A 13,329-nucleotide genomic window follows, 5' to 3' on the forward strand; every position below is an offset into this window, starting at 1 on the left:
TTAGCTTGTAATCAGATGAAGTGAACAAATGAACTTACAAGTCGCTGGCAGCGGAGGCATTTTTCAAAGGACCTTTGGGTGACAGGTCAAAGTCGGAGTCGGAGCGGTAGAGAAAAGATTCCCGCCGCTGGCTGTGAGGAAAGTTGGCCTGTAGGACCAGACCACCGGAGCTCGGGCTGGTCTGAGCGTCCAGGGGACTACGCCCCACTGACAATCCATTTTCCACATCAAAACTATAGACAAGAGAGAGTGACAAATATATGAGTTGCATGACTTCACATCAAGTTCATAATACGACCGCATCCGCAGAACGTTTGCTCAGTTCTAGATAGCAGGGTCACAAAAGGTGAACAGCAATAAAACGGGGGAATACTCTAATTAGTGAAACATAAAGCAAAAGACAACAGCTACGCAAAGTCCACTCAACAAAGTTGAAGGTGTGAAACTTACTGTCAGAAAGGGGAAGTATAAAAATATCTGAAGATCATTAGGGCTGCGTGCACAAACTGAGTTCATACAAGAGTGAGAGTCTAAAAATAGGCAGGTGTTCAGGCGAGGGGGACTTCCTTCTGATCGCACACGACGAGGCCTTTCTTCACAGGCTGGGCACGTTGCTTATATTGATCCACATTGATCCACTTTGAAGGGCAACGCAATTCTTGACCAAACAATCACAAATGTGCTGTTGCTGCTCCATGTGGGTTAAATACCAGTTGTTTTTTTATGTTTGGAACAGCTACACTATTGTGTTTAGCATCTTCAAATTTAGCTAGTAAACATTCATAAAAAAATGAAGTTTTGTTGAACATCTTGTTGTTAATATACAAATCTTGGTTGTATTTTGTTGTTCCCTGTGTGTTAAAATATATTTTTTTAAGGTATACGTATAATTACTGTAACATCTACAGCAGGAATGTAGTCATAGCTTCTTTCGGGTCATTATGACTGTCAACCCAAATAAATGTATGAGCACCCCATATTATATAAAGTAAAAGCTACAAAACAAAGTCACAAATAACTAGTTTTCAAATCAGACGAGTAAAAACTGGTCAAATATATAAAAAAAAAGATATTAAAAGTGAAGACAATCTGCAATTCTAGTAATGACACACGTATTCGATGCACAATTTGTTTTCGCGGGCCACATAAAATGATGTGGCGGGCCGTATTTGGCCCCCGGGCCTTGAGTTTGACACCTACAGAATGGCATTTTGCATTACAGGTTAGCATTAAGCTAGCAGGTTTTGATTTGATTATGTTATTATGGATTGGTTGAACATTTTGTTTATACTTATATATGACTGCCTATGTTTATTTCTGAGTGTCTAAGCTAGATGAAACATAACATTTCAAATGCATGTTATCTACAACCATAAATGTGTGTTGTGGTAGTTTAAGGAGAAACCTATGGTATCCATAAAGATACATTTTCTATCATTGCATTTTAATGAAGAGCTGTAGCAACTGCAGTATGGAAAAAAAAAATCTTCCTCTCTTCCCATCCTCCCTTTCTGGCTCTGCTACCCAATGAGGGTGCTGCATGAGGACAAGACGCTGGTGTGTTACTGGATATTACATAACAACAGCCTTTGCTGCTCCATTCATGTGAGAGCTTCAGCTACACTGACTGCAATATATGTAGCAAAGGAGTCAGAGGGAGGACAGTGTGGGGAGGGGGCAGAGGAGAGAGCAAGACTAAGTAAAGTTGATTTTGCTGAGTTTTCAAGGTGCATTCACACCAAAATGTCCAAATGTTTGTGAAGGATTAATTACATAGTCAGGACCATTGCCCATGGGACACACAAGCAGAACACGGATACTACAGAACATACAGTAATTACATTTTAGAAAACCAGATTATTTGTCTTCATTGCACAGTTCGTTTTGAGGCAATACTGTGCTGTGTTTAACAATTTTTTTTCCTCAATATTGCAATTTTATTATTTAAATGATCATTATGTTTTGTATACATTGTATATATAAAAAATAAAGTCCCCTGCTTGACCCAAATCCCCCCTAACCCACACACATATTTAAAAATTACATTCATTTAGTACAGTAAATTGACTTTAGCTTGGTCATGGTAGGAATTCAACTCAAAAGTCATAATGATCTGTAGGCATTATCTCTGACTCGCCACTCTCCATCTTTCCTATTTTTCTCCATCTGTCGCATTCTGTCCTTACAAATGATGCGACACCCCTCGCTGTTCCTGCGTGCTGACCATAAACTTGCTTCTATTTTTGTCCTCTCATCACGCTTCTGTCTCCAAGCAGCTAAATTTAGCATCTCCTCACATGGGGGAATAGACCGAGAGCGGAATCGTTAGAGCTAAAAATAGAATTTCAGGTAGAGTACACAGAGTACCCCCCCCTCCTTTCCTCTATCTGCTCTGCTCTCCTGCTGCACCACAGTGCCCCCCCCCCGACCCATTCATGCATATTTATGATGGGGTTTCTATTTGAAACCCAAGCTGAGATAAAATTAGCCCGCAGATGAAAACATCGCCCACGACTTTTCCTCACTGCCTCGCTTCCAGTTATTTTGCTCGTGCTTATTTGAGTTGAGCATGGCTTGGCACAACATTGGACTAAACACAAAACTCAGAACGTTTCTATAAGGGGCCAGTATGGTAGGATGATTTCAAAACGATGAAAACTGAATGTTGTTTCACTTTGTTTTTAGGCCATTGATTATGGCAAAATGAGGGGAAAATGTGTTAAGCGGAGTACCACAGTGAGATCCAATAGAAGGAGTCACATTAATAAACAGTTACACATTTTGTCAAGATAGTAACACGACTGAGTGGACATCTAAACCATGCTTAAACTTACACACAACAAATACATTAACTGGGTGATTTCATGTGTCTAAAAGGTCAAAACATCAGTGCACATTCATTATGTTTTCTGAACAAGCAGTTCCCATAGATACAATGTGTCCCAAATGTGACTCCATTGTTTTTATGTTTTCCAAACGCCCACTGGTCTCACCCACCCACTTCTTCTCTCCTTTCCTTCACTTTCTCAGGCTCAGTGCTAAAAACGCAAAGAACTATGTTTAAGTACTTCAAAAATAACCCTGTTGGGTGTGAGGCTTGTTGTATTTTCTGTGAAGTGATTCTCAGTTTAAGTAGCTGCTGTAGCCTTGAAAGTTGTCAATGAGGATAGGGTCCCCCTACTGGGCATATGGGACACTGCAAGAGAGGTCACATCGGACTGAGATGTAAATACTAGGCAGAGAAAGGTCATAAAGTATACAATGTAATGAAAAAAGTGTATTTAAAAAAGAAAAAAGAAAAAAAAAGGGTGTTTCTACGAAAGATTTAGAGGCTTCAGTGAAGCGACCACGCATGTTTTGGGAATATGGGAGGGAGCTAGACTAGCTGAAGAAAACCTATGAAAGTTCGGGGAGAGTTGACGAATCATCATCTGTTGTTTCGAGAGAAGGTCTGTTCCATTTGCGTACGTAGGTGTTCTAATTTATTCATCTTCATAATAGTAGCCTCACAAACTAACTTTTTTAGTGTGCACCTAATACCAACTTTGTGGCCATTTTGTTACATAAAAGGCTGACTGGTAAAAAAAATGAGATTGATGGCACCCTGTCAGCGGCCCTGATATTGGACACCCCGCCTGCGTCACCGCCTGTCACGTCAATGCCAGTCCCATCTGGGGGGGAGCTAAAAGTACAAGAGAGACCAAGCGAGAGGGTGAGGGGATAGGTCGCTTAAGCGGGGCGAGCTGTCATTTGAACCTTCATTCATTTTTCCGGGGCCTTTTGCTCCTGACACCCAGCTCTGACAATTGTTCACTGTGTGGAAGAACTTGACACTTGAATACATCAAACGGCTTCTTGACTGAAATGTAAAAGTATTTTTTGATTCTGATTTATGTAGTTCAAGCGGTTAGTGGCCGTTAGCCCGTCTGGCCAAGGTCTAAGGTTCGGTGTTTGAATCTCAGCTCTCGCCTTCGTGTGTAAAGTTCGTATGTTTTCCCATCGTGACTGTGTGAGTTTGCTCAAGTACTCTAATTGAATATTTTAAATTATTATTTAGATTTTTCTTTTTTAAATAGTATAAAACAACACACTTTTCCATTGACAATTAAGATTTTGAATCAGGTAAGCCCCATTGGTCTTTTTCTGACTGCATGTCTGTTATAGTTGTGGTGTGGCTAACGCATTGCTTATTCTAACAATAATTATTCAGCCAAACAGATTGCGAAAGAACATTTAGCAAAGGGGCTTTGTGTTCATCTGCCCTTTTCTCCCTTACTGACTAATCCGCCTTGTTAAATAAAACAGAACAGAAACCAAAAGGGAGGTTTCACCCTGCTACAAAATCAGAGGCAGGGTAGCAACCTACTCATGTTTAAATGACCGCTGCGCACAGTCACACCTTATGCAACTGCGACTGGATATTCTTTGTTCAGAAAGAGGGTGTCGACTAGGTTAAAAAAGAAACCTGCAGGCTTCTATTAGGAAAAAAAAAAGCAAGAGTGAAAACAGAAAATTGTCTTTTAATATGTTTAGCCATGTTTTGCTTTGTTAAATGTTTTTATAAACATGTAGCGGGGTAAATTAAATGATTTAAAATGTCTTATTTAGTCTTTCTATATTACATATTTTGAAGTGGGTCTGAAACGTACCCCGCCGTAAAAAGAATGCATTGAACTTTTTTAATATGTGTTCAAGAAATTTACCAATTTGAGGAAAGTCATATGATCGAAAAAGAAACAAAAGTCAACAAATAGCTTCAGTTCAAAATTCAAAATGTTTTGCCAACAGGTAATCAAATTGTGACGCACACACATAAAATGAGCAGCTGATCTGTAAATGCCGCAAGCGTGTTTGCGTGTGTGTGATCGGTGCACTGTGATTAAAGTGGCGCCCCAAACCACGTCAAATCACTCGGGTGTGTGTGTGTGTATGGACAACTATTATTGTATGCGGACGGCTGTAATCAACGTCAGAGGCCAGCCTCAGATCTTTCCTTGGGAAAACAACACCATGCTGCTATGACGCCTGCCCTCCTGCACATGGAGCGTGCCGTGACCTCTGATACACTTTACTATATAAGCATGCTGAAGGATTTAGAGGGTGGAATATTATCCAGTCCATATGCAGGTTAGATCTTCGATCTGATTATTTTTTTTACAAAAGAAGTTCATGCTTTTTATCTTGGCAAAAGGTATGTTGAACTCGCTGTAAAATTCCAGTACTCAAATAGTATTTCCGAGGCCGATCATTGCCGTTTTGCTTTTTGTAGAGCAGACAGAATCCCACGAAAAATGACCCACTAGTTTCCACAAAATTTAAATGTAGATGGGCAATGTCCACAGAATATGTTAAATGGTGGGGATACAGATTAAGGTGATTGTTGAAAGATGTTAAAAAAGATACAATTGTGCCAAATGCAGGTGGTTGGTTTCTGCGAGCGAATCTGTTCCAAATGACATCATCATGGCTCAAAAACGTCTTTTCTGAGTCATCACCCTCGACGTCCAATACGCACAGGCAGACTGCTGTCCTGTGGAATGGTCTGGCACCACAGAGAACAAAATGAGACAAGTGAGAAGAGAAGACTTGGAAGGTTTGGAGGTGAGACGTAAGGAAAGGAAGTGAGACCAGGACAAATGAGATGAGGTTGAGAAAAGTTCAAAAATTTCTCAGTAAAGCTGACATATTGTGGTGTGAGAAATTACACTAATAATCTTTGCTCATTTATCAATGCCAGCAACGTCTAGAGACAAAAATAACGGTTTTGCGTCAACTAAACAGATTTGGATTTTACACCGAATAAATAAATGTGTTAAGATGAGATGACATCATCATCTTCATTACAGGTGTCAAACTCAAGGCCTGGGGGCCAGATACGGCCCGCCACATCATTTTATGTGGCCTGCGAAGACAAATTGTGCATCAAATTCGTGTGTCATTACTAGAATTGCAAATTGTCTTCACTTTTAATGATATCTTGTTTTTTTTAAAATATTTGATCAGTTTTTACTCGTCTGATTTGAAAACTAGTTATTTGTGAGTTTGTTTCGTAGCTTTTACTGTATATAATATAAGGTGCTCATACATTTATTTGGGTTGACAGTCATAATGACCCGAAAGAAGCTATGACTACAATGCGGCCCGCGAAAAAAAATGAGTTTGACACCCCTGATATACATTTTTGAGTGTATAGTAATCTTAAAATATCCATACAACTGTGATGTTTTTTTTTTTTTTTTTAAAAAGCTCACATTTCTAATATTGCGTAGTTGTCTGATCACAATGTGGTGAGGAAAATTCAGTATGCAATGTTCATAACATATTGTATGACCATTAAAGTCTACTCAGTGTTTATTTGCAAGAGCAAATTGTTTGATCAGTGCAAAGACAAGACAAAAACATTGGGATGAGTCATGTGTCCCGCCCTATCTATGAGGCAGATATATGGGCGACCCGACATGCTCCCTGTTGGGGTATCTCCCATTAGGCACCGATAATTCAAGAAACTAACATCCAAAGACATATTTATGATGACAAAATGTACTTTGGCTTTGATGCCATGGTCAGCTGAAGGCATGCGATGACTTCATCGTTGCTACAAACAAAAAGACTCATGTGGTGCGGAACGCCTGATGGAGCCATCCTGGCCACATGGACCTGGAAAGCGGAGCCAGCCATTTTTCCCAATTTCTTCCTCGTAGATACGCGTTCGTGCAAGTAAATGACGCCTTTAAGCACTTTGGCATCGGACATCTTAGACAACAATTTATCTTTCTCCTCTTTGTCCGGATTCTCTGACGACCTGACAGAGGAGGATTGAATTTCAGTGAAACACACTCAGAGCGCGTAACCTCGGTTACCTCATTCACATGCGATGTGCCAGATCTGCCATCTTTTCAGAGCCCTTAGTTCATATTCACTTTCTGCTTGCATAAATCACACTGGCTCCCTCCAACATTGTTTGTTGTCAGTGTGGTTCAGTCCGAATGCCTCCTAAAGTCTCCGGGGTTTTTCCATCCGGCTCCCGGCTGTCTTGATGCGCCATTTCATCGCTACTTTGTTTGAAACTTGGCCCATATCAGATACTGTTGATGGGAACTGGATCAATCAATTCATTTAAAATGGCACTGTATGCTTCTGGATGAGAATCCATCATGAAAAAAAATGACACTGGTGAACAGCAAATTCTAATCGGATTTGGAATCATGCGTCCCTAAATGTACTGATGGTGATTTCAAAAATCTAATCTGTCTACTATTTGACCTTTTTTCCAGCACATCAGCTTTTACAGATATTTTTACATTTTCTTTTTAAATTTGACCTAAAAGGTGATTATTTGATACAGATTTTACCATGAGTTGTAAATTACACCTTAGTGAAAGGATTATTCAAGTTAATGAGGGAAACTATTTAGTCTGCATAATTTTCTTTTGTTTGCTGTGTCAATTTATCAGAACAGGTATTGCTACATGTGACTCGCAATATTCCCTGTTTTAGTTTTCTTAAGTTCAGGTCGGAGTTTGTACAGCTGAATTTTAGCATTTTTTTAAGTAAAGAATATCTGGCCCTAATGGTGGGTATTGCATTTTAAAAGAAGACATATTTATTATGTGAAAAAGATGCAGTGTCTAAAAGGTCAGTTTAGACATCAATCACTATTGGTTGTGTAATGAGTGAATTAAACATGGGGTTTGACATGGCTGTTTATCTCACATGTCACTTCTCCATGCAATTCCTCGGGAGAATAATGGAGACGGAGACCTTTGCTCATCAGCATTCGCTCGTTCCCCCCATCAGTGGATGCACTTGCAAAGGTCAAAATCATGGCTCAACAATACAAGCTCCAGACGATTTGACATATGAACCAAGGAGAATATTTAGGCTCTGCTGTTCACATCCTCATGTGTGAAATTTCTAGTTAGTGTCCAAAAGAGTGTCTTAAAATTTGTCCACACGCCAACAAAACAATAAGCCTTTAAGAAATTAGAAATATACATTAACCAGTACACAGACAGGTTGGTAAGTGAATCACTGGTAAATGCTATCAAGCTAAGCAAAGCTACATTGTCTGCATGCAATTAATCTTTTTTTTTTTTTGAAAAACGTGCGTGCTTGACCAAATTGGATTCATAACAACATCTGTGTGATGGAATAAATATAAAGTTCAACGGAAAATCGAAACAATTTTGGGAACGTTTTGTGATACTGACTCAGACATGATAAATGTAAAATACTCCCAAATGTTACACATGTATTCCATGTGCACCTTGTACATGACACACCACGGAATATCATAATGTAGTAAACAGGATTTTCTCTCAGCGTCTCCCCATATGTTCTCCTTGGGGAAGCGCAGTTAAGCAAAAGTAACGTGCTTGACTTTCATGCTGTGGTGACAAAAAGAATGAGAGCACTTTGTATGTTTTTTTTCCTAACATGCTCTTAAATCACTTAAATGTAGTTCCATGATGCTCTCCTGCTAACTTACAGGCAAAGTAACGCTCATAGCAAGATGTAGTAAAAAATAATAATTACTTGGTGGTGCTACTCTGGGATCTTTATGATAAATTTGGAATCTTATGGCTAAAAACACTGCTTCCTTTATGTCAGTTAAAAACAAATAGCAACCAAATAGAGCCAATAAGACCTAAGGAGTGTTTTTGAAAATATCACAGAGCTAGGTAACCGCAACGAAAAGCTGATACTAATATTACGGTTTTTTTTTAAAATATATTTTTATGACTCTCAAAACACACATTTAATATTATTAAAAGCAGAATTTTTAAACACGTAATTGAAGACAAATTATAAGCATAAAACGTACAGGTGCCTGTGTGTTGGGATGTGGCGGGGCTTGACCGGGTGACGTGTGAGGTCAATAAGACAACGTGTGAGTGTCTGAACGTGAGCTGTGGCCAACAGCAGGTCTTGCCTAAGTTGTGTTTTGCGGTTCAATAACCATCGGAAAAAGCATCAGTGACTGTGGCTCTCCTTTCTCACATGCAAGGGCATTCAAGTTAGGGAATATACCGTACAAACTCATTCAAAAAGAAAAGTGAATATCCATGTGTAGTTGACGCCCATCTAAAGAGGCTTTTAATTGCCTACAGATGTCACAAGATACGGCCAAAAGACTACTTCTGCATAACAAAGTTCCCTAAAATTCATTTTTTGTGGTTCACACCAATTGGCACCAAAGCAAGACAGTCTTTCAGAGAAGAACAAAGGTCAAGTGCCCAAAAATCTGTGACTAGGTGAATGCCGAAGGGCAAATATGTGCAGGTCCAGTGCAAATAACATTTGCTTACAAATTAGAGAAAGTGGGGAGAATGATCACTTTTAGATGTGCTAGATTTCAAATTTGACACAAGGAACATGAGACATGTTTCAGACACATGAAAACAGAATTTAAGAGAAATGAGAAGGCTCTTAATTACCGCCTGCGTTTCTGAATGATGTCAATGGGCCTGTTGACAGCACAGGGCGATCCCCATTTGTTCCCACCGCGAACCGTGACCGTCCGCTCCATGGAAAAACAGAACCCGCAGCTGCTCGGCACACTCATGATCCCTCTCGCTGACCCGTCGTCGGCCGCCTCTTCTGGACAGCTTGCTTCTCCTCAACTCGGGTACAACTCTCATCCCTGGAAACAGCGACCCGCTTTCTGGTCTGCCTCTCTCTGTCGGACCATACGGCTCTCCCGGGAGTTGTCATGCCCCACGGCGTGAGTGGTGGACGCCGGCTCTAGCAGCAGTGGTCAGCTGGCAGAGGTAGACTGGATGAGGTGATGCAATCCATCCTTAAGTGTATTCTTGTGAATGAGTTGGATTCCCTCTTTGGATGAGGTGAGGAGATTGGAATGACTGTCTTCCCGAGCACCTCAATTCTTCGTCTTGTTTTTGTCCTAAGGACAAAAGGACGTCTCCCCCTCTCAGTAGAGCTGCATTTAACAGATCCCCAACGTGGATCTTAGCTTCAGGTCTAAATGCGGCGCCCCCCCCTAACCCCCCCTCTGTTGCCTTCGGATGTGACTACTCTCTCGCCTGCTCTTCTTCTGTTTCACTCTGCGCTTCCTCCGCTCCCATTTGGGCTACTGCACCTTTTAATCGTACAGCAAACAAAAACAAGTCCTTCCTGCTCCCTCCACCAACTTCAGCCACTCACACCAGCCCTCTGCTCATGTCTTTGTCTTTTTTGGGTCTGTTTGTCCAAGTGCCCCTGCAGAATGTCCATGTGAGTAATGTGTATGTGTGTGTCAATGAGCAAATGTGTGTGTGGGCATGTGACCCAGCAAGTGTGTATGTGTATCACACACAAGAGGAACACGTTTGAGAGTGAGGTCAGAGTTAAGAAAGGGGGCGGGATCTTAGCCAGCATGGGTTCAGCCTTCTCCAAATGTTTGAGCCATTTTAACTCCTTGCTTTTCTTTCGCCTACACATTGAATCTTGATACAATCACAGGACGGGAATCTCCCTTTGGACATTATTATGCTTTGACTATGTTAGGTAAAGCAGACAGGCATACACACACACATTAAAAACAATATGTTCACATCCATGAGCACATAAGGTCAACCATGGCCAGGGGCAATGTATTTTTGAAGACCAGAAACATGTAAAGTAAATATGAAATTGTAGCTGGTCGACCTTCCGTGCGCTCCTGCTGAAAACTTAAACAGGAAATATTTGGACATAAGACCAGGAAGATGAGGAGCCGAGAACCGACGGGCTATGTTCCCACAGTTATTAGTTTTATTAGTATTAGGTTTTAAAGAATCATCTGTTTTAATGAATCGGGCTGCCAGGAGAGCAATATTTGCTATTTTAGGGATTGAAAGGAGGAAGATTTAAAGAATGGATAGTCCCTGCTGCCTCCTCTACTGTAGCTTTCTTTTCACACAAATGGACATGGAGGCTGGGAAAAGCAAAGTTGCCAACATGAGTAAAAAAAAAAAAAAAAAGAAGAAATATGGCTAAATTTAGCTGTTGCCATTTTTAATCAGGTGCGTCTTGCGGTCTGGAAATAACGGTACTACCGTTTTTTTCCGTGTATAGTGCGCAAAATTTTACTAATTTATTGTCCTAAAATCCGGGGTGCGCATTATACATGGGTACAAAAAAAAAAAAAAAAAAAAATTTTTTTTTTTTAAAATTTTTTTTTTTTTTTTTTTTTTTAAGTCCCAATGATCGTCACACACGCAGGGAGGCAATGGGTCCCATTTTTATAGTCTTTGGTATGGTCTTAACTAGGCTGGATGTAATTTTTTTTGTTGGCGTTAATTTCTCCGACTGCCCGTAAACGCACCACCGCGCTTCGTGCGCGCACGGGACAGCAAACGAGCAGGTGATCGAGCAAGCGTCTGATACGAGAGCATTGCGGTCGCATGGAGCGTGTTTGAAGTGAACAGCAGAGAAGAAAGGAACAAGGCAAAGTGTTGTGAAATAAAATGCACAGAACGGATGCGCAAGACACGTCAGCTATATAAAGAGCGAGAGTTGTTTTCTTCCTATTAGTTTCAATTCACAGTTTAATTAGCAGTTTCAATCAGCAAATAACAAAATGCGTATTACAGGTAATATTTTATTTCACAACACTTTGCCTTGTTCCTTTGGTCTCTGCTGTTCATCCTAAAACACAAAGGCGCTCTTTAAGCAATGCGACAGTGAGCGCCCGGCGCGCTGCGGTTGCGCGACCGCACCAAATTAAGCTCCCTGCGCAGTGCGCACTGAGGTCCACTTAAATTTTAGAAAGTACATCAGGACTTTAAAAATATCTTCTAAATTTCAGCGACGGCTCTGTCACAATAATCGGCCAGCCCGGTGCAGTTGGGCGGTCGGCGGCGCGCTACGGTTGAGCGTTCTCTCGCACGCTCTCTCTCTCGCTCTCTCTCGCTCTCGCACACACGCAAACCGGATATCATACGGAGGCCGCCATTACAGATGCGCAGAACGGTTGAGCAAGACACGTCAGCTATATAAAGAGCGAGAGTTCAGTTCTCTACCTAAATCCGTATTACAGGTAATATTTTATTTCACAACACTTTGCCTTGTTCCTTTCTTCTCTGCTGTTCACTTCAAACACGTTCCATGCGCACGGAGCGCGGTGGTGCGTTTACGGGCAGTCGGAGAAATCAACGCCAACAAAAAAAATTACATCCAGCCTAGTTAAGACTATACCAAAGACTATAAAAATGGGACCCATTGCCTCCCTGCGTGTGTGACGATCATTGGGACTTAAAAAAAAAAAAAAAAAAAAAAAAATTAAATTTTTTTTTTAAAAAAATTCATAAAAATTCGGTGCGTATTATACATGGGTACAAGCTTTTTTCCAGCATCAGCATGCCATTTTTAGGGGTGCGTACTATACATGGGGGCGCACTATACACGGAAAAAAACGGTATTTATTTTTATAATGTACAATATAGAGTATTACTTTTAATATTTCAAAAACACAATTTGACAACTTAAGTGTTTTGAACAAATTGAGTTTGTATATCAAGGCACCACTGTACAGGTACAGTAAATATATATATATATATATTTTTATGACATTTATGTTGTTAGGTTGTGATTTCTAATGTAAAATGCATGGCTGGGCCCAAAAGTAGTTGTGAAACACTATATTTAATGTACAAGTGTTTTTATGTAAAGTTACTACCAAAAAAAAAAAAAAACAGTCAACATTCTTACAAGCCTTTGACAACTGTTGGCACATATACGAGCCAGCAACTAACCAGATGATTTCCCAGTTTTTCATGTGCTGCGTGCGTCACCAGGGTGGAAGAAAATGGACATTTGAAGCAAGACAGACGCCAAGTGTTTGCTTCTGCATAGTATCATCTCGTCAAACACTTGCAATGGAGGCTGAGATGAGGGGAGGCAACCACTGAAGGGTGCACCATCCGTTGCCCCTAATGCGAGGTTATCAAAGCCATCGTGTCCATTATTAATTACAAAAGGGGCCTCATGACATCATATGTTGGCTACACATAGGCATGGCAGGCATTCCTGGATAACAAGCGAGCTCTTTTCAAGTGTGTAAAAAGCACTGCCGAAGCTGCTGCCTGTCAAACGTCATCATGTCTGTTTGCTAAGCTCTTGTTAAATTGTGCAACAAAACCACAATTGCTAAATGGAAATGACGCAAGCAAACTGTTGGCACTTTTCACAGCAAAGGCCTCCACCAACAACTAATTATCCTCAATTGTCTAAGCCTTTTCCTGCAAAAAGAAAAAAAAAACCAATACATTGCTACCTTGACTTACGAGTTTAATTCATTCCAAGTCAAGGTTGTAAATCAATTTAGCGTCCCCCCCCAACAAAATATCC

The 13,329-nt window shown here is 40.6% G+C and overlaps 1 protein-coding gene across 8 annotated transcripts in view; it reads right to left on the reverse strand.

Moving 5' to 3' along the window:
* The window catches only part of pde4ca (phosphodiesterase 4C, cAMP-specific a), a 34,642-nt gene that overhangs the window by 8,815 nt on the left and 12,498 nt on the right, over positions 1-13,329 (reverse strand). For 6 of the 8 annotated variants that reach the window (XM_061295084.1, XM_061295082.1, XM_061295081.1 and 3 more), the window contains one exon: positions 39-233. In XM_061295084.1, the coding sequence (XP_061151068.1) occupies positions 39-233 (195 nt within the window). Of the gene's footprint in view, positions 1-38; positions 234-9,437; positions 10,332-13,329 lie in introns of those variants that run through there. The other 2 variants (XM_061295087.1, XM_061295088.1) reach the window with 2 other exon arrangements.

This window comes from Syngnathus typhle, linkage group LG13 (genome assembly GCF_033458585.1).
Source record: "Syngnathus typhle isolate RoL2023-S1 ecotype Sweden linkage group LG13, RoL_Styp_1.0, whole genome shotgun sequence".
NCBI lineage: Eukaryota > Metazoa > Chordata > Actinopteri > Syngnathiformes > Syngnathidae > Syngnathus > Syngnathus typhle.